The sequence below is a fragment of the Oncorhynchus gorbuscha genome, linkage group LG19 (assembly GCF_021184085.1).
Source record: "Oncorhynchus gorbuscha isolate QuinsamMale2020 ecotype Even-year linkage group LG19, OgorEven_v1.0, whole genome shotgun sequence".
NCBI classification, from domain to species: Eukaryota; Metazoa; Chordata; class Actinopteri; order Salmoniformes; family Salmonidae; genus Oncorhynchus; species Oncorhynchus gorbuscha.
Genome location: NC_060191.1, coordinates 73,438,128 through 73,460,627, shown reverse-complemented (window position 1 = coordinate 73,460,627; position 22,500 = coordinate 73,438,128). Strand labels below are relative to the sequence as shown.

Genomic DNA, 22,500 nt, shown 5'->3' with positions numbered 1-22,500 from the left:
AACCCAGGGGAGGCTAGTAATAACCCAGGGGAGGCTAGCAATAACCCAGTGGGGGCTAGCAATAACGCAGTGGGGGCTAGCAATAACCCAGTGGGGGCTAGTAATAACCCAGTGGGGGCTAGCAATAACCCAGGGGAGGCTAGTAATAACCCAGTGGGGGCTAGCAATAACCCAGGGGAGGCTAGCAACAACCCAGTGGGGGCTAGCAATAACCCAGTGGGGGCTAGCAATAACCCAGGGGCCAGCAACAACCCAGGGGAGATCAATAACAACCCAGGGGAGGCTAGTAATAACCCAGGAGAGGCTAGTAATAACCCAGGGGAGGCTAGTAATAACCCAGGGGAGGCTAGTAATAACCCATGGGCCAGTAATAACAAAGGGGCCAGTAATTACCCAGGGGGGCTAGTATTAACCCAGGGGCCAGCAACAACCTAGGGGGGCCAGTAATAACCCAGGGGCCAATAATTACCCAGGGGAGGCTAGTAATAACCCAGGGGCCAGTAATAACCCAGGGGAGGCTAGTAATAACCCAGGGGAAGCTAGTAATAACCCAGGGGAGGCTAGCAACAACCCAGGGGAGGCTAGCAACAACCCAGGGGAGGCTAGTAATAACCCAGGGGAGGCTAGTAAAAACCCAGGGGAAGCTAGTAATAACCCAGGGGAGGCTAGCAACAACCCAGGTGAGGCTAGTAACAACCCAGGGGAGGCTAGCAACAACCCAGGGGAGGCTAGCAACAACCCAGGGGAGGCTAGTAATAACCCAGGGGCCAGCAACAACCCAGGGGAGATCAATAACAACCCAGGGAAGATCAATAACAACCCAGGGGGGCTAGTAATAACCCAGGGGCCAGTAATAACCCAGGGGCCAGTAATAACCCAGGGGCTAGTAATAACCCAGGGGCTAGTGTTAACCCAGGGCCTAGTAATAACCCAGGGGATACTAATAACCCAGGGGCTAGTAATAACCCAGGGGGGCTAGAATAACCCAGGGGCTAGTATTAACCCAGGGGCTAGTAATAACCCAGGGGCTAGTATTAACCCAGGGGCTAGTAATAACCCAGGGGCTATTAATAACCCAGGGGCTAGTAATAACCCAGGGGCTAGTATTAACCCAGGGGCTAGTATTAACCCAGGGGCTAGTATTAACCCAGGGGCTAGTAATAACCCAGGGGCTAGTATTAACCCAGGGGCTAGTATTAACCCAAGGGCTAGTAATAACACAGGGGCTAGTAATAACCCAGGGGCTAGTATTAAACCAGGGGCTAGTAATAACCCAGGGGCTAGTAATAACCCAGGGGCTAGTATTAACCCAGGGGCTAGTATTAACCCAGGGGCTAGTAATAACCCAGGGGCTAGTATTAACCCAGGGGCTAGTAATAACCCAAGGGCTAGTAATAACCCAAGGGCTAGTAATAACCCAGGGGCTAGTAATAACCCAGGGGCTAGTAATAACCCAAGGGCTAGTAATAACCCAGGGGCTAGTAATAACCCAAGGGCTAGTAATAACCCAAAGGGCTAGTAATAACCCAAGGGCTAGTATTAACCCAGGGGCTAGTAATAACCCAGGGGCTAGTAATAACCCAAGGGCTAGTAATAACCCAGGGGCTAGTAATAACCCAAGGGCTAGTAATAACCCAGGGGCTAGTAATAACTGAACACACAGAAATATATCACAATTACATTTAATCAATCAGGCCAGAGGGGGTGTGGTGTATGGCCAATATACCACGGTTAAGGGTTGTTCTAATGCACGACGCAACACGGAGTGCCTGGATACCCCTTAGCCCTGCTATATTGGCCACCTACACTACATGACCAAAAGAATGTGGAAACCTGCTTCTTGAACATCTAATTCCAAAATCATGGGCATTAATATGGAGTTGGTCCCCCCTTTGCTGCTATAACAGCCTCCACTCTTCTGGGAATGCTTTCCACTAGATGTTGGAACATTGCTATTATAACAGACTCCACTCTTCTGGGAAGGCTTTCCACTAGATGTTGGAACATTGCTATTATAACAGCCTCCACTCTTCTGGGAAGGCTTTCCACTAGATGTTGGAACATTGCTATTATAACAGCCTCCACTCTTCTGGGAAGGCTTTCCACTAGATGTTGGAACATTGCTATTATAACAGCCTCCACTCTTCTGGGAAGGCTTTCCACTAGATGTTGGAACATTGCTGCTATAACAGCCTCCACTCTTCTGGGAAGGCTTTCCACTAGATGTTGGAACATTGCTGCTATAACAGCCTCCACTCTTCTGGGAAGGTTTTCCACTAGATGTTGGAACATTGCTGCTATAACAGCCTCCACTCTTCTGGGAAGGCTTTCCACTAGATGTTGGAACATTGCTGCTATAACAGCCTCCACTCTTCTGGGAAGGCTTTCCACTAGATGTTGGAACATTGCTGCTATAACAGCCTCCACTCTTCTGGGAAGGCTTTCCACTAGATGTTGGAACATTGCTGCTATAACAGCCTCCACTCTTCTGGGAAGGCTTTCCACTAGATGTTGTAACATTGCTGTGGGGACTTGCTTCCATTCAGTCACAAGAATATTAGTGAGGTAAGGCACTAATGTTGGGAGATTAGGCCTTCAGGCTCACAGTCTGCGTTCCAGTTCATCCCAAAGGTGTTCGATGGGGTTGAGGTCAGGGATCTGTGCAGGCCAGTCAGGTTCTTCCACACCGATCTCGACAAACCATTTTTGTCATGCTGAAACAGGAACGGTCCTTCCCCAAACTGTTGCCACAAAGTTGGAAGCACAGAATCGTGCAGAATGTCATTGTATGCTGTAGCGTTAAGATTTCCCTTCACTGTAACTAAGGGGCCCGAACCATGAAAAACAGCCCCAGACCATTATTCCTCATCCACCAAAATGTACACTATGCATTCAGGCAGGTAGCTTTCTCCAGGCATTTGCCTAACTCAGATTAATCCGTCGGACTGCCAGATGGTGAAGCGTGATTCATCACTCCAGAGAACACATTTCCACTGCTCCAGAGTCCAATGGCGGCGAGTTTTACACCACTCCAGCCTCCGACGCTTGGCATTTGCGGATGGTGATGTTAGGCTTGTGTGCTCGACCATGGAAACCCATTTCATGAAGCTCCCGACAAAATAAATGCTTTGTCACACCCGGGGTATACGGTCTGATATACCTCAGCTGTCAGCCAATCAACATTCAGGGATCGAACCACCCAGGTTATAATATCAAATAATGACCAAGGCCCTAAAGGGGTGGAGACTAACCTGATTGGCTCTCTCTAGATCGGTCATCACCATTTCAATCTCATCGGCCCTGAGGAGGAGGAAGTAGAGGATCAAGTGTTACTAAGGGGGCACACAGGACAGTGATCATTACAACATCTAATACACACACATCTACCACACACATCTAATACACACAGCCTGAAATAACTGTCATAACTCTCCTGTGATGATCTGAGGGATCAGGTTACAGTGGGTCCACTCTACAGTGCTCTCTCTCTCTCTCTCTGTCTCTCTCGTAGAGGGAAGTCGGCTGTTTTATGATGGTCATATAATACTCTGCCTCTATGCTCTGCAGTGTTTCGAGATTGGAATGTAAACTGTGGAAAACACAGAGAGACTTGGACAATCAAAAGTTTGAATAATTAAACGATATTTCTATTTTTGAGAATGTGGGAATGATCCGTGGACACTTAAAGAACAATCATGACGCTTGGTGAACTCATGAAAGACCGGAAACACACATAAGTCAAATCTCTTAAAAGTGTCCCAGCTGTCAGGTTTACATCTAGATGTTGGATAAAATGAATGAGTAAATATGAAACTATCTGTGAGAAGATGCAATGGGGAAGTTGGCCTTCTAAACGAGATACTTGTTAAGATGTAAAGTTTGAACTCGTCAGTGGCCCACTCCCCCCCACCGTGACATCAGGTGTCATAGAACCGCCCCTTTTTTCCACAGAGTATAAAACCCACTTCCTATATTTTTTTTTTTTACATGAAGTCAGAACGCCGGGACGGAATCCCCTTGTTGGAATGAATACAGTTCTATAGGCCATTGTCACGATCGTCGTGGAGACCAAAGCGTAGTGTGGTGTGAATACATTCTTCTTTATTAAATGAAGAACACGAGGAACACTTAAAACAACAAAACGACTAAGACGAACGTGACCGCTATATAAGAAAAGTGCAAACACAGGCAACTAGACATAGACAATAACCCACAAAATACCCCCAAAAGATGGCTGCCTAAATATGGTTCCCAATCAGAGACAACGATAAACACCTAGGCAACCATAGACCTACATAAACACCTAGATGGGAACAACCCCATAAATCTACAAAACCCCTAGACAGTAAAAAAAAACTCTAGATGAGACTAAACACAGACTAAACACACCCTCGTCACACCCTGGCCCAACCAAAATATATAAAGAAAACAAAGAATAGTCAGGTCAGGGCGTGACAGCCACAGAGAACATACAGCTGTAGTTTTGACTACACGGCTGGAAATCATTAAACTCTGAGACTATCGCTCACCACAGAATAAGAGCCAATCCTAGACGTATAATTACTAGTCAGCAGCAGGAAATTACGTAAGTCTAGGACGAGAATAGCGACGACCGCGCGGAAGCATCTATTCTATGCAACGACCGACCATCTGCACGCCTGACGTATCCAATACAGCAGACACTATCCAGAGTTACAACCACGAAGGACATGGTGACTTCTGGGGAAGTTAACCAGAGACTCTCTGATGAACTGAACTCTCCAGCAGACGGACCAGCGATTCCAACAGAGAAGACAACAACAACAACATACGGGCGTAAATATATACATTGCAATTATTCTCGAATGAGCAGACGTTCATATGCAAAAGATTAGCATTTTAATTAGTATAATTATAGACTGTGTGTAGTGAATCCATTTTGTCTTTCCCGCTCTTTCTCAGTCCCCACCTCTTTCCATTGTCTACCAAGCCTTCATATCGGGTTAGTCCACTAGGGACTTTTTCTTTGTATCATGTAGTCACCCAAATATCTACTGTTTGTTTGTTATGTATAATTCTGTGTGATTATTTAGTTAGTACATAAATAATTAACTCAATTTGTATATTGCTGATTCATGATTCATGCATCAACGCATGTTGTTGCATGTATACAACTCTGAAACTCATGTTGTGTGTGTGTGTGTGTGTGTGTGTGTGTGTGTGTGTGTGTGTGTGTGTGTGTGTGTGTGTGTGTGTGTGTGTGTGTGTGTGTGTGTGTGTAGCTGTGTGTGTGTGTGTGTAGCTGTGTGTGTGTGTGTGTGTAGCTGTGTGTGTGTGTGTGTGTGTGTGTGTGTGTGTGTGTGTGTGTGTGTGTGTGTGTGTGTGTGTGTGTGTGTGTGTGTGTGTGTGTGTGTGTGTGTGTGTAGCTGTGTGTGTGTGTGTGTGTGTGTGTGAAGCTGTGTGTGTGTAGCTGTGTGTGCGGTGTGTGTGTGTAGCTGTGTGTGTGTGTGTGTGTGTGTGGTGTGTGTGTAGCTGTGTGTGTGTGTGTGTGTGTGGTGTGTGTGTGTAGCTGTGTGTGTGTGTGGTGTGTAGCTGTGTGTGTGTGTGGTGTGTGTGGTGTGTGTCACTACATCTCTCCCTCTGAGGTCATTTATACCCCCTTTATAACCCCCCCCTTTATAACCCCCTTTATTACCCCCCATTATAACCCCCCTTTATACCCCCCATTATAACCCCCTTTATAACTCCCCTCCCTTTATAACCCCCTCTCCTTATAACCCCTCCCCAATGTTCCTCACTAAGACTAAAGAGCGTAGTAATAGAACAGGAAGGGAGTGTCCAGAACAGGAAGGGAGTGTCCAGAACAGGAAGGGAGTGTCCAGAACAGGAAGAGAGTGTCCAGAAAAGAAAGGCAGTGTCCAGAACAGGAAGGGAGTGTCTAGAACAGGAAGGGAGTGTCCAGAACAGGAAGGGAGTGTCCAGAACAGGAAGGGAGTGTCCAGAACAGGAAGGGAGTGTCTAGAACAGGAAGGGAGTGTCCAGAACAGGAAGGGAGTGTCCAGAACAGGAAGGGAGTGTCTAGAACAGGAAGGGAGTGTCCAGAACAGGAAGGGAGTGTCCAGAACAGGAAGGGAGTGTCTAGAACAGGAAGGGAGTGTCCAGAACAGGAAGGGAGTGTCCAGAACAGGAAGGGAGTGTCCAGAACAGGAAAGGCGTGTCCAGAACCGGAAGGGAGTGTCCAGAACAGGAAGGGAGTGTCCAGAACAGGAAAGGCGTGTCCAGAACTGGAAGGGAGTGTCCAGAACAGGAAGGGAGTGTCCAGAACAGGAAGGGAGTGTCCAGAACAGGAAGGGAGTGTCCAGAACAGGAAAGGCGTGTCCAGAACAGCCCTTACCCGTGATATATTGGCCATATATCTCAAACACCCCACCGAGGAGCCTTATTTGCTAAAATAAACCGGTTACCAACGTCATTACAGCTGTAAAAACAAATGTTTTGTTTTACCCGTGGTATACGGTCTGATATACCACGGCTGTCAGCCAATCAGCATTCAGGGCCAGTTTATAAAATGCTATGTAATCTCTCAGTATTTACAGTGTATTGCTAAAGCCTGGATTTCGAGGCTGTCATTGAGCAGCAGGAGAAGGGCCAACTCTGGGGCTTTCCTCTGGAGATTCCTAATCGCTTGGTGACCTCAGAGGGAGAGATGTAGTGACTGGAAATAATCACAGCAGCAAGTGATGGGATGGAGAGAAATGTTCACACACACACACACGAGGAGCACCATGAGACCACACTCTGCCTAAGGATTACAGTGAAGAACACACACACACACACACACACACACACACACACACACACACACACACCACACACACACACCACACACACACCCAACACACACACACACCCAACACACACACACATACACACACACCACACACACACAACCACACACACACACACACACACAACCACACCCAACCACACCCAACCACACCCAACCACACCCAACCACACCCAAGCACACCCCCAACCACGCACGCACACGCACGCACGCACGCACGCACGCACACACGCACGCACGCACGCACGCACACACACACGCACGCACACACACCCAACCACACACACACACACCCAACCACACACACACACACCCAACCACACCCAACCACACCCTGAAACTCACTTTGCTGTGCAGTCCTCGTCATACTTGGTCTTCAGATCAAAGAGCTCTGCCTGAGTTGTTTCAAGAGCTGAAAAACAGCCAAGAAACAACAGCTATTAGTCAGGCCAACGGTGTGTGTGTGTGTGTGTGACAGATACAGGACAGGTAGTGAATGGACTGGTAGCTACCTGTCTGTAAGGCCTGGGCCAGCTTGGAGGACATGGAGTCCTGGCTCTCCTGGAGCTTTCTGGAAACAGAGAGAGATGGAGGGATGGGGAGAGACAGAGAGAGATGGAGGGATGGGAGAGAGACAGAGAGAGATGGAGGGATGGGGAGAGAGACAGAGAGAGATGGAGGGATGGGGAGAGAGACAGAGAGAGATGGAGGGATGGGGGAGAGAGAGAGAGATGGAGGGATGGGGAGAGACAGAGAGAGATGGAGGGATGGGGAGAGAGACAGAGAGAGATGGAGGGATGGGGAGAGAGAGAGAGAGATGGAGGGATGGGGAGAGAGACAGAGAGAGATGGAGGGATGGGGAGAGAGAGAGAGAGATGGAGGGATGGGGAGAGACAGAGAGAGATGGAGGGATGGGGAGAGAGAGAGAGATGGAGGGATGGGGAGAGACAGAGAGAGATGGAGGGATGGGGAGAGAGAGAGAGAGAGATGGAGGGATGGGGAGAGAGAGAGAGAGAGATGGAGGGATGGAGAGAGAGAGAGAGATGGAGGGATGGAGAGAGAGAGAGAGATGGAGGGATGGGGAGAGAGAGAGAGAGATGGAGGGATGGGGAGAGAGAGAGAGAGATGGAGGGATGGGGAGAGAGATGGAGGGATGGAGAGACAGAGAGAGATGGAGGGATGGAGAGACAGAGAGAGATGGAGGGATGGGGAGAGACAGAGAGATGGAGGGATGGGAGAGAGACAGGGAGAGATGGAGGGATGGGGAGAGAGACAGAGAGAGATGGAGGGATGGGGAGAGAGAGAGATGGAGGGATGGGGAGAGACAGAGAGAGATGGAGGGATGGGGAGAGACAGGGAGAGATGGAGGGATGGAGAGACAGAGAGAGATGGAGGGATGGGGAGAGACAGGGAGAGATGGAGGAATGGAGAGACAGAGAGAGAGATGGAGGGATAGGGAGAGAGAGATGGAGGGATAGGGGAGAGAGAGAGAGAGATGGATGGATGGGGAGAGAGACAGAGAGAGATGGAGGGATGGGGAGAGACAGAGAGAGATGGAGGGATGGGGAGAGAGACAGAGAGAGATGGAGGGATGGGGAGAGAGACAGAGAGAGATGGAGGGATGGGGAGAGAGAGAGACAGAGAGAGACGGAGGGATAGGGAGAGAGACAGAGAGAGATGGAGGGAAGGGGAGAGAGACAGAGAGAGATGGAGGGATGGGAAGAGAGAGAGACAGAGAGAGATAGAGGGATGGGGAGAGACAGAGAGAGATGGAGGGATGGGGAGAGAGACAGAGAGAGATGGAGGGATGGGGAGAGAGACAGAGAGAGATAGAGGGATGGGGAGAGAGACAGAGAGAGATGGAGGGATGGGGAGAGAGACAGGGAGAGATGGAGGGATAGGGAGAGAGAGATGGAGGGATAGGGAGAGAGAGAGAGATGGATGGATGGGGAGAGAGACAGAGAGAGATGGAGGGATGGGGAGAGACAGAGAGAGATGGAGGGATGGGGAGAGACAGAGAGAGATGGAGGGATGGGGAGAGAGACAGAGAGAGATGGAGGGATGGGGAAAGAGAGAGACAGAGAGAGATGGAGGGATGGGGAAAGAGAGAGACAGAGAGAGATGGAGGGATGGGGAGAGAGACAGAGAGAGATGGAGGGAAGGGGAGAGAGACAGAGAGAGATGGAGGGATGGGAAGAGAGAGAGACAGAGAGAGATGGAGGGATGGGGAGAGACAGAGAGAGATGGAGGGATGGGGAGAGAGACAGAGAGAGATGGAGGGATGGGGAGAGAGACAGGGAGAGATGGAGGGATGGGGAGAGAGACAGAGAGAGATGGAGGGATGGGAGAGAGAGATGGAGGGATAGGGAGAGAGACAGAGAGAGATGGAGGGATGGGGAGAGAGACAGAGAGAGATGGAGGGATGGGAAGAGAGAGAGACAGAGAGAGATGGAGGGATGGGGAGAGACAGAGAGAGATGGAGGGATGGGGAGAGACAGAGAGAGATGGAGGGATGGGGAGAGAGACAGAGAGAGATGGAGGGATGGGGAGAGAGACAGAGAGAGATGGGGAGAGAGAGAGAGATGGGGGTAATGGGGAGAGAGAGAGACAGAGAGAGATGGAGGGATGGGGAGAGACAGAGAGAGATGGAGGGATGGGAAGAGAGAGAGACAGAGAGAGATGGAGGGATGGGGAGAGAGACAGGGAGAGAGAGTCATTCAAAGCAATTAAGACATCGGGTCATTGAGATGGTGTTACTTCAGCCCCCTCAAAACTCCCTTTCTGTTCAATTCTATAACCATGGAAACTGTAACAATTCTCTATTATACCACCATTTCTCAGCCTGTATTCTCCTTAAAAACAACAAACCACTTATTCAAATGCTGTATTCGGCAGTAATGTCTGGTCACCATGGTTCCCTGGCCGTTCTACACCAATAGATATAGTTCAATAGTTCCTGACCAATAGATAATTCAGAGAAGAGAGAACATGTATTATGTTATTCATTTCACCTTTATTTAACCAGGTTGAACAAGTTCTCATTTACAATTACAACCTGGCCAAGATAAAGCAAAGCAGTTCGGACACAATACAACAACACAGAGTTACACATGGAGTAAAACAACAACACAGAGTTACACATGGAGTAAAACAACAACACAGAGTTACACATGGAGTAAACAACAACACAGAGTTACACATGGAGTAAAACAACAACACAGAGTTACACATGGAGTAAAACAAACACAGAGTTCAATAATAAACAACAACACAAGTCAACACAGAGTTACATGGAGTAAAACAAAACAAGTTACACATGGAGTAAAACAACAACACAGAGTTACACATGGAGTAAAAACAACACAGATTTACACAGGAGTAAAACAACAACACAGAGTTACACATGATATCTCAAAGTTGCTGAGTAAAAACAACCAGCCTAAAACCCCAAACAGCAAACAATGCAGGTGTAAAAGCATGTGCAAATGAGGTGAGAAGGGAGGTAAAGGCAAAAAAGGCCATGGTGGCAAAGTAAATACAATATAGCAAGTAAAAAACTGGAATGGTAGTTTTGCAATGGAAGAAAGTGCAAAGTAGAAATAAAAATAATGGGGTGCAAAGAAGCAAAATAAATAAATAAATTAAATACAGTTGGGAAAGAGGTAGTTGCTTGGGCTAAATTATAGGTGGGCTATGTACAGGTGCAGTAATCTGTAAGATGCTCTGACAGTTGGTGCTTAGTAGTAGTTACAATGTACCAATTAAACACTGGAAAGGTAGACGTGCAGAAGATGAATGTGCAAGTAGAGATACTGGGGTGCAAAGGATCAAGATAAATAAATAAATACAGTATGGGGATGAGGTAGATTGGATGGGCTATTTACAGATGGGCTATGCACAGGTGCAGTGATATGTGAGCTGCTCTGACAGCTGGTGCTTAAAGCTAGTGAGGGAGATAAGTGTTTCCAGTTTCAGAGATTTTTGCAGTTCATTCCAGTCATTGGCAGCAGAGAACTGGAAGGCGAGGCGGCCAAAGGAAGAATTGGTTTTGGGGGTGACCAGTGAGATATACCTGCTGGGGCGCGTGCTACGGGTGGGTGTTGCTATGGTGACCAGTGAGCTGAGATAAGACGGGTTTAACCTAGCAGAGACTTGTAGATGACCTGGAGCCAGTGGGTTTGGCGACGAGTATGAAGCGAGGGCCAACCAACGAGAGCGTACAGGTCACAATGGTGGGTAGTGTATGGGACTTTGGTGACAAAAAGGATGGCACTGTGATAGACTGCATCCAATTTGCTGAGTAAAGTGTTGGAGGCTATTTTGTAAATGACATCGCTGAAGTCGAGGATCGGTAGGATGGTCAGTTTTACAAGGGTATGTTTGGCAGCATGAGTGAAGGATGCTTTGTTACGAAATAGGAAGCCGATTCTAGATTTAATTTTGGATTGGAGATGTTTAATATGATTCTGGTCTAACGGTCTAACCAGACACCCAGGTATATGTAGTTGGTCACATATTATAAGTCAGAACCGTCCAGAGTGGTGATGCTGGACGGGCAGGTGTGGGCAGTGATCGGTTGAAGAGCATGCATTTAGTTTTACTAGCGTTTAAGAGCAGTTGGAGGCCACGGAAGGAGAGTTGTATGGCATTGAAGCTCGTCTGGAGGTTAGTTATCACAGTGTCCAACGAAGGGCCAGATGTATATAGAATGGTGTCGTCTGCATAGAGGTGGATCAGAGAATCACCAGCAGCAAGAGCGACATCATTGATGTATACAGAGAATAGAGTCGGTCCAAGAATTGAACCCTGTGGCACCCCCATAGAGACAGCCAGAGGTCCGGACAACAGGCCCTCCGATTTGACACACTGACCTCTATGAGAGAAGTGGTTGGTCAACCAGGCGAGGCAGCCATTAGAGAAACCAAGGCTGTCGAGTCTGATGATAAGAATACGGTGATTGACAGAGTAAAAAGCCTTGGCCAGGTCGATGAATACGGCTGCACAGTATCGTCTCTTATCGATGGCGGTTATGATATCGTTTAGGACCTTGAGCGTGGCTGAGGTGCACCCATGACCAGCTCTGAAACCAGATCGCATAGCGGAGAAGGTAAGGTGGGATTCGAAATGTTTGTTAATCTGTTTGTTAACTTGGCCTTTGAAGACCTTAGAAAGGCTGGGTAGAATAGATAAAGGTCTGTAGCAGTTTGGGTCTAGAGGGGGATGACCTCGGCAGCTTTCCAATCTATGGGAATCTCAGACAATACGAAAGAGGTTGAACAGGCTAGTATATTCCTATATTCCTAGTAGATACTGTAACTCTCCTCTCTATATTCCTAGTAGATACTGTAACTCTCCTCTCTATATTCCTAGTAGATACTGTAACTATCCTCTCTATATTCCTAGTAGATACTGTACCTCTCCTCTCCTCTCTATATTCCTAGTAGATACTGTAACTCTCCTCTCTATATTCCTAGTAGATACTGTACCTCTCCTCTCTATATTCCTAGTAGATACTGTAACTCTCCTCTCCTCTCTATATTCCTAGTAGATACTGTAACTCTCCTCTCTATATTCCTAGTAGATACTGTAACTCTCCTCTCCTCTCTATATTCCTAGTAGATACTGTAACTATATTCTAGATACTGTAACTCTCTCTATATTCCTAGTAGATACTGTAACTCTCCTCCTCTCTATATTCCTAGTAGATACTGTAACTCTCCTCTCCTCTCTATATTCCTAGTAGATACTGTAACTCTCCTCTCTATATTCCTAGTAGATACTGTACCTCTCCTCTCCTCTCTATATTCCTAGTAGATACTGTAACTCTTCTCTCTATATTCCTAGTAGATACTGTAACTCTCCTCTATATATTCCTAGTAGATACTGTACCTCTCCTCTCTATATTCCTAGTAGATACTGTAACTCTCCTCTCCTCTCTATATTCCTAGTAGATACTGTACCTCTCCTCTCTATATTCCTAGTAGATACTGTAACTTCTCCTCTCTATATTCCTAGTAGATACTGTAACTCTCCTCTCTATATTCCTAGTAGATACTGTAACTCTCCTCTCCTCTCTATATTCCTAGTAGATACTGTAACTCTCCTCTCTATATTCCTAGTAGATACTGTAACTCTCCTCTCTATATTCCTAGTAGATACTGTAACTCTCCTCACCTCTCTATATTCCTAGTAGATACTGTAACTCTCCTCACCTCTCTATATTCCTAGTAGATACTGTAACTATCCTCTCTATATTCATAGTAAATACTGTACCTCTCCTCTCCTCTCTATATTCCTAGTAGATACTGTAACTCTCCTCTCTATATTCCTAGTAGATACTGTAACTATCCTCTCTATATTCCTAGTAGATACTGTACCTCTCCTCTCCTCTCTATATTCCTAGTAGATACTGTAACTCTTCTCTCTATATTCCTAGTAGATACTGTAACTATCCTCTCTATATTCCTAGTAGATAGTGTACCTCTCCTCTCCTCTCTATATTCCTAGTAGATACTGTAACTCTCCTCTCTATATTCCTAGTAGATACTGTAACTCTCCTCTCTATATTCCTAGTAGATACTGTACCTCTCCTCTCTATATTCCTAGTAGATACTGTAACTCTTCTCTCCTCTCTATATTCCTAGTAGATGCTGTAACTCTTCTCTCCTCTCTATATTCCTAGTAGATACTGTAACTCTCCTCTCCTCTCTATATTCCTAGTAGATACTGTAACTCTCCTCTCCTCTCTATATTCCTAGTAGATACTGTAACTCTCCTCTCTATATTCCTAGTAGATACTGTAACTCTCCTCTCCTCTCTATATTCCTAGTAGATACTGTAACTCTCCTCTCTATATTCCCAGTAGATGCTGTAACCCTCTCCTCCTCTCTATATTCCTAGTAGATACTGTAACTCTCCTCTCTATATTCCTAGTAGATACTGTAACTCTCCTCTCCTCTCTATATTCCTAGTAGATACTGTAACTCTCCTCTCTATATTCCTAGTAGATACTGTAACTCTCCTCTCCTCTCTATATTCCTAGTAGATACTGTAACTCTCCTCTCTATATTCCCAGTAGATGCTGTAACCCTCTCCTCCTCTCTATATTCCTAGTAGATACTGTAACTCTTCTCTCCTCTCTATATTCCTAGTAGATACTGTAACTCTCCTCTCTATATTCCTAGTAGATGCTGTAACTCTCCTCTCTATATTCCTAGTAGATGCTGTAACCCTCCTCTCCTCTCTATATTCCTAGTAGATACTGTAACTCTCCTCTCTATATTCCTAGTAGATAGCGTAACTCACCTCTCCTTCTCTGCATAGTCATTGTGGAGCTGGACCTGTTTCTTCTGGACCAGGTTCTCAGCCTGGTTCTTCAGGGACTGCTCATAGTCCCGGATCTTCTCCTTCAGGGCTTTAATAGTCACCTCTAGACCAGGAGAAAGAGAGGGGGTGAATACAAGTCCCTTCATAAAAGGAATATTATAAACACGATTCATCCCAGCTTAAAACGAAAAGGGGAATCAGGTGCTCATCCGAGGGACTTGAAAGTGTGTGTGTGTGTGAGTGAGTGAGTGAGTGTGAGTGAGTGAGTGTGTGAGTGAGTGTGTGTGATTGATTGAAACTCCATTCTCCCAGCTCTGACACATAATCAATAGAGTTTTCTCAGAGACCCCTTACCCTGTCCTTGCTTAGCACAACCTTAAACATTTAGGTTTCTGGGATCAATGTCCCCTGCTGGGGGTTTCTCTCTGAGTGTGTGTGTGTGTGTGTGTGTGTGTGTGTGTGTGTGTGTGTGTGTGTGTGTGTGTGTGTGTGTGTGTGTGTGTGTGTGTGTGTGTGTGGTGTGTGTGTGTGTGTGTGTGGGGGGGGGGGGTTACACTGCGTGTTTTGGGGTTGAAATAACCCCTTTCCTTTCAGGGTGAGGGAGTAGAAGAATCAATTGCAGAATAGGAAGCTGCCACTATTGAGCTGTTTCAATTCACTCACGCTGAGCTGTTCCAATTCACTCACTCTGAGCTGTTCCAATTCACTCACTCTGAGTCTCTCACGCTGAGCTGTTCTAATTCACTCATGCTGAGTCTCTCACGCTGAGCTGTTCCAATTCACTCACTCTGAGCTGTTCCAATTCACTCACGCTGAGTCTCTCACGCTGAGCTGTTCTAATTCACTCACTCTGAGCTGTTCCAATTCCCTCACTCTGAGCTGTTCCAATTCACTCACGCTGAGTCTCTCACGCTGAGCTGTTCTAATTCACTCACTCTGAGCTGTTCCAATTCACTCACACTGAGCTGATCCAATTCCCTCACTCTGAGCTGTTCCAAATCACTCACACTGAGTCTCTCACACTGAGCTGTTCCAATTCACTCACGCTGAGCTGTTCCAACTCACTCACGCTGAGCTGTTCCAATTCACTCACGCTGAGCTGTTCCAACTCACTCACGCTGAGCTGTTCCAATTCACTCACGCTGAGTCTCTCACTCTGAGCTGTTCCAATTCACTCATGCTGAGCTGTTCCAATTCACTCACGCTGAGCTGTTCTAATTCACTCATGCTGAGTCTCTCACGCTGAGCTGTTCCAATTCACTCACTCTGAGCTGTTCCAATTCACTCACGCTGAGTCTCTCACGCTGAGCTGTTCTAATTCACTCACTCTGAGCTGTTCCAATTCACTCACGCTGAGCTGTTCCAATTCCCTCACTCTGAGCTGTTCCAATTCACTCACGCTGAGTCTCTCACGCTGAGCTGTTCCAAATCACTCACGCTGAGCTGTTCCAATTCACTCACGCTGAGTCTCTCACACTGAGCTATTCCAAATCACTCACACTGAGCTGTTCCAATTCACTCACGCTGACTCTCTCACGCTGAGCTGTTCCAATTCCCTCATGCTGAATCTCTCAGGCTGAGCTGTTCCAATTCACTCACTCTGAGCTGTTCCAATTCATTCACTCTGAGATGTTCCAATTCACTCACACTGAGTCTCTCACGCTGAGCTGTTCCAATTCAATCACTCTGAGCTGTTCCAATTCAATCACTCTAAGCTGTTCCAATTCACTCACGCTGAGTCTCTCACACTGAGCTGTTCCAAATCACTCACACTGAGCTGTTCCAATTCACTCACGCTGACTCTCTCACGCTGAGCTGTTCCAATTCCCTCACGCTGAGTCTCTCAGGCTGAGCTGTTCCAATTCACTCACTCTGAGCTGTTCCAATTCACTCACGCTGAGCTGTTCCAATTCCCTCACTCTGAGCTGTTCCAATTCACTCACGCTGAGTCTCTCACGCTGAGCTGTTCCAAATCACTCACGCTGAGCTGTTCCAATTCACTCACACTGAGTCTCTCACGCTGAGCTGTTCCAATTCCCTCACTCTGAGCTGTTCCAATTCACTCACGCTGAGTCTCTCACGCTGAGCTGTTCCAAATCACTCACGCTGAGCTGTTCCAATTCACTCACACTGAGTCTCTCACGCTGAGCTGTTCCAATTCAATCACTCTGAGCTGTTCCAATTCAATCACTCTAAGCTGTTCCAATTCACTCACACTGAGTCTCTCACGCTGAGCTGTTCCAATTCCCTCACGCTGAGCTGTTCCAAATCACTCACACTGAGTCTCTCACGCTGAGCTGTTCCAACTCACTCACGCTGAGCTGTTCCAATTCACTCACGCTGAGTCTCTCACTCTGAGCTGTTCCAATTCACTCACGCTGAGCTGTTCCATTTCACTCACGCTGAGCTGTTCCAATTCCCTCACTCTGAGCTGTTCCAAATCACTCACACTGAGTCTCTCACGCTGAGCTGTTCCAGTTCACTCACGCTGAGCTGTTCCAACTCACTCACGCTGAGCTGTTCCAATTCACTCACGCTGAGTCTCTCACTCTGAGCTATTCCAATTCACTCACGCTGAGCTGTTCCAATTCACTCACGCTGAGCTGTTCCAATTCACTCACGCTGAGCTGTTCCAATTCCCTCACTCTGAGCTGTTCCAATTCACTCACGCTGAGTCTCTCACGCTGAGCTGTTCTAATTCACCCACTCTGAGCTGTTCCAATTCACTCACGCTGAGTCTCTCACTCTGAGCTGTTCCAATTCCCTCACTCTGAGCTGTTCCAAATCACTCACGCTGAGCTGTTCCAATTCACTCACGCTGAGCTGTTCCAATTCACTCACGCTGACTCTCTCACGCTGAGCTGTTCCAATTCCCTCACGCTGAGTCTCTCACGCTGAGCTGTTCCAATTCACTCACTCTGAGATGTTCCAATTCACTCACTCTGAGCTGTTCCAATTCACTCACACTGAGTCTCTCACGCTGAGCTGTTCCAATTCACTCACTCTGAGCTGTTCCAATTCACTCACACTGAGTCTCTCACGCTGAGCTGTTCCAATTCAATCACTCTGAGCTGTTCCAATTCACTCACGCTGAGTCTCTCACGCTGAGCTGTTCCAATTCACTCACGCTGAGCTGTTCCAATTCCCTCACTCTGAGCTGTTCCAAATCACTCACCCTGAGTCTCTCACGCTGAGCTGTTCCAATTCACTCACGCTGAGCTGTTCCAATTCACTCACGCTGAGTCTCTCACTCTGAGCTGTTCCAATTCCCTCACGCTGAGTCTCTCACTCTGAGCTGTTCCAATTCACTCACACTGAGTCTCTCACGCTGAGCTGTTCCAATTCACTCACGCTGAGCTGTTCCAAAATACTCTCCTCCACATTGTTCTCTCTCCAATACTCCTCTAGTCATTCCTCTCTCTCTCCCCTTCTTCACATTCCTCTCTCTCTCTCCCCTCTAGTCATTCATCTCTCTCTCTCCCCTTCTTCCCATTCCTCTCTCTCTCCCCTTCTTCCCATTCCTCTCTCTCTCTCCCCTTCTTCCCATTCCTCTGTCCTCTAGTCATTCCTCTCTCTCTCTCCCCTTCTTCACATTCCTCTCTCTCTCTCCCCTCTAGTCATTCATCTCTCTCTCTCCCCTTCTTCCCATTCCTCTCTCTCTCCCCTTCTTCCCATTCCTCTCTCTCTCTCCCCTTCTTCACATTCCTCTCTCTCTCTCCCCTCTAGTCATTCATCTCTCTCTCTCCCCTTCTTCCCATTCCTCTCTCTCCCCTTCTTCCCATTCCTCTCTCTCTCTCCCCTTCTTCCCATTCCTCTGTCCTCTAGTCATTCCTCTCTCTCTCTCCCCTCTAGTCATTCATCTCTCTCTCTCCCCTTCTTCCCATTCCTCTCTCTCTCCCCTCCTTCCCATTCCTCTCTCTCTCTCCCCTTCTTCCCATTCCTCTCTATCTCTCCCCTCTAGACATCCCTCCCTTTCCTCCTTCCCATTCCTCTGTCCTCTAGTCATCTCCCTCCCTCCATCACCCCCCCTCTCTCTCTCTCTCTCCCTCCATCTCCCTCCCTCCCTCTCATCCCTTCATCCATCCATCCCTCCCTCCCTCCCTTCATCCATCCCTTCCTCCCTCCCGCCATCTCTCCATCCCTCCATCTCTCCCTCCCGCCATCCCTCCCTCCCTCCCGCCATCTCTCCATCCCTCCATCTCGCCATCCCTCCCTCCCTCCCTCCTGCCATCCTGCCATCCCTCCCTCCATCTCTCCCTCCCGCCATCCCTCCATCTCTCCCTCCTGCCATCCTGCCATCTCCCTCCCTCTCATCTCTCCCCCTCTCCCTCCATCTCTCCCGCCATCCCTCCATCTCTCCATCCCTTCCTCCCTCTCTATCTCCCTCCCTCCCTCTCATCCCTTCCTCCCTCTCTCCCTCCCTCCATCTCTCTCCCTCCCTCCCTCCCTCCCTCCCTCCTCATCCCTTCCTCCTCTCTCCCTCCCTCCATCTCTCCCTCCCTCCATCCTCCATCTCTCTCCCTCCATCTCTCTCTCTCTCTCCCTCCCTCCATCTCTCTCCCTCCCTCCCTCCCTCCCTCTCATCCCTTCCTCCCTCTCTCCCTCCCTCCCTCCCTCCATCTCTCCCTCCCGCCATCCCTCCATCTCTCTCCCTCCATCCGGATCCTTCATTGTGTCCAGAGTATATATAGAGAATATTCCATGACCACTGCATGTCTGACACACCACTTTCTCTGACCAGATAAACCCTTTTCTCGCTCCATTTTATTAGTGTGTGTGTGTGTGTGTGTGTGTGTGTGTGTGTGTGTGTGTGTGTGTGTGTGTGTGTGTGTGTGTGTGTGTGTGTGTGTGTGTGTGTGTGTGTGTGTGTGTGTGTGTGTGTGTGTGTGTGTGTGTGTGTGTGTGTGTGTGTGTGTGTGTGTGTGTGTGTGTGTGTGTGTCTCACCCTGGTTCTTGACCTCAGTAAACTCTTTGTTGTAGTCCTCTAGAGTCTCTCTGAGTTTGAGGTTCTCCGTCTCGATGTCGTGCATCCGCTGGAGCTTCAGCTGTAACTGCTGACCCAACTCCAGCACAGGGACGGGGTCTGAGAAAACACACACACACTACGTTACACACACACACACACACACACTACACACACACACACACACACACACACACACACACACACATTACACACACACACACACACACGTTACACACACACACACACACACACACACACACACACACACACACACACACACACACACACACACACACACACACACACACACACACACACACACACACACACACAACGTTACACACACACACACACACACTACGTTACACACACACTACATTACACACACTACGTTACACACACACACACACACACACACACACACACACACTACGCTTACACACACACACACACACACACACACACACACACACACACACACACACACACACACACACACACACACACACACACACACACACACACACACACACACACACACACACACACACACACACACACACACACACACACACACACACACACACACTACGTTACACACACACACACACACACACACTACGCTTACACACACACACACACACACACACACACACACACACACACACACACACACACACACACACACACACACACACACACACACACACACACACACACACACACACACACACACACACTACGTTACACACACACACACACACACAACACGTTACACACACTACGTTACACACACACACACACACTACATTACACACACACACACTACGTTACACATACACACACTACGTTACACATACACACACACATACACACACACACACTACGTTACACACACAGAGAGAGACAGAGGGAGCTTGCTAGCGTGGGGAGGCTAGCTGAGGAGTGGCTATTTGGTCCTGCTGAGGAGAAACAGCAGAGATATACTGTACAAGGTCAGAGGTCATCTGCTTTCGGACTAAAGAGCAGGAACCCAGACTTCACCAAAGAAATCGGAAATACAGACATTGTCAAGAAATATGGTATAGAGGAAACAGACCCAGTAGTTGTCCTCTAGGTTACAGAGAGCTGGTAGTCCCATCCACCACACTACCAGGTGGGTGGTATAGAGGAGATGGACCCACTGGTTGCCCTCTAGGTTACAGAGAGCTGGTAGTCCCATCCACCACACTACCAGGTGGGTGGTATAGAGGAGACAGACCCAGTAGTTGTCCTCTAGGTTACAGAGAGCTGGTAGTCCCATCCACCACACTACCAGGTGGGTGGTATAGAGGAGATGGACCCAGTAGTTGTCCTCTAGGTTACAGAGAGCTGGTAGTCCCATCCACCACACTACCAGGTGGGTGGTATAGAGGAGACAGACCCAGTAGTTGTCCTCTAGGTTACAGAGAGCTGGTAGTCCCATCCACCACACTACCAGGTGGGTGGTATAGAGGAGATGGACCCACTGGTTGTCCTCTAGGTTACAGAGAGCTGGTAGTCCCATCCACCACACTACCAGGTGGGTGGTATAGAGGAGACAGACCCAGTAGTTGTCCTCTAGGTTACAGAGAGCTGTTAGTCCCATCCACCACACTACCAGGTGGGTGGTATAGAGGAGATGGACCCACTGGTTGTCCTCTAGGTTACAGAGAGCTGGTAGTCCCATCCACCACACTACCAGGTGGGTGGTATAGAGGAGATGGACCCACTGGTTACCCTCTAGGTTACAGAGAGCTGGTAGTCCCATCCACCACACTACCAGGTGGGTGGTATAGAGGAGATGGACCCACTGGTTGTCCTCTAGGTTACAGAGAGCTGGTAGTCCCATCCACCACACTACCAGGTGGGTGGTATAGAGGAGACAGACCCAGTAGTTGTCCTCTAGGTTACAGAGAGCTGTTAGTCCCATCCACCACACTACCAGGTGGGTGGTATAGAGGAGATGGACCCACTGGTTGTCCTCTAGGTTACAGAGAGCTGGTAGTCCCATCCACCACACTACCAGGTGGGTGGTATAGAGGAGATGGACCCACTGGTTGCCCTCTAGGTTACAGAGAGCTGGTAGTCCCATCCACCACACTACCAGGTGGGTGGTATAGAGGAGATGGACCCACTGGTTGCCCTCTAGGTTACAGAGAGCTGGTAGTCCCATCCACCACACTACCAGGTGGGTGGTATAGAGGAGATGGACCCACTGGTTGCCCTCTAGGTTACAGAGAGCTGGTAGTCCCATCCACCACACTACCAGGTGGGTGGTATAGAGGAGATGGACCCACTGGTTGTCCTCTAGGTTACAGAGAGCTGGTAGTCCCATCCACCACACTACCAGGTGGGTGGTATAGAGGAGATGGACCCAGTAGTTGTCTGGGTATGCTAATATATAGAACAGACTTAACTCACTCCATTAAATTAGTAAAAAGATAAATATTTTACATTTGGTTAGAAATAAATGAGAAAATAATTTAAAAGGAGAAAGATGTCCTTGTGTGCTACTTAAACTCGGCAAAAAATAAATAAACGTCCTCTCACTGTCAACTGTGTTCATTTTCATCAAACTGAACATGTGTAAATATTTCTACGAACATAACAAGATTCAACAACTGAGACATAAACTGAACATGTTCTACATAAATGGAATAATGTGTCCCTGTCCGTCCTGTCTCCCTGTAGCGCTGTCTTAGGCGTCTCACAGTGCGGACATTGACATTTATTGCCCTGGCCACATCTGCAGTCCTCATGCCTCCTTGCAGCATGCCTACGGCACGTTCACGCAGTTGAGCAGGGACCCTGGGCATCTTTCTTTTGGTGTTTTTCAGAGTCAGTAGAAAGGCCTCTTTAGTGTCCTAAGTTTTCATAACTGTGACCTAAATTGCCTACCGTCTGTAAGCTGTTAGTGTCTTAATGACCGTTCCACAGGTGCATGTTCATTCATTGTTTATGGTTCATTGAACAAGCATGAAAAACAGTGTTAAACCCTTTAATGAAGATCTGTGAAGTTATTTGGATTTTTACGAATGATCTTTGAGAGACAGGGTCCTGAAAAAGGGACGTTTCTTTTTTTGCTGAGTTTATATCCCCCCTCTAGAATCCTAATACTTTAATGAAGACAGCCTCTCCATCCTGGAGACGGAGATCAATCATTTCTAGACTCAGGAAGTACCCGTCTGTGGCGACTTAAATGCCAGAATTGGACAAGAACCCGACTCTCTCAGCACACAAGGGGACAAACACCTACCTGGAGGTGACAGCATTCCCTCCCCAATATGCCCCCTTAGACACAACTACAACAAAAACGAGTGACAACTCCTGCAGCTCTGTCACACGCTGGGTCTGTACATGG

At 47.9% G+C, this 22,500-nt stretch overlaps 1 protein-coding gene across 1 annotated transcript in view; it reads right to left on the bottom strand.

Annotated features, from left to right (window-relative positions):
- Nucleotides 1-22,500, bottom strand: part of LOC124005031 (homeobox protein cut-like 1) — a 131,629-nt gene that overhangs the window by 41,215 nt on the left and 67,914 nt on the right. Inside the window, exons 5-9 of the mRNA XM_046313879.1 lie at nt 19,098-19,235; nt 14,132-14,255; nt 7,339-7,397; nt 7,172-7,238; nt 3,252-3,300 (exon numbers count right to left, since the gene is read on the bottom strand). Of these exons, the coding sequence (XP_046169835.1) occupies nt 3,252-3,300; nt 7,172-7,238; nt 7,339-7,397; nt 14,132-14,255; nt 19,098-19,235 (437 nt within the window). The remainder of the gene's footprint in view (nt 1-3,251; nt 3,301-7,171; nt 7,239-7,338; nt 7,398-14,131; nt 14,256-19,097; nt 19,236-22,500) is intronic.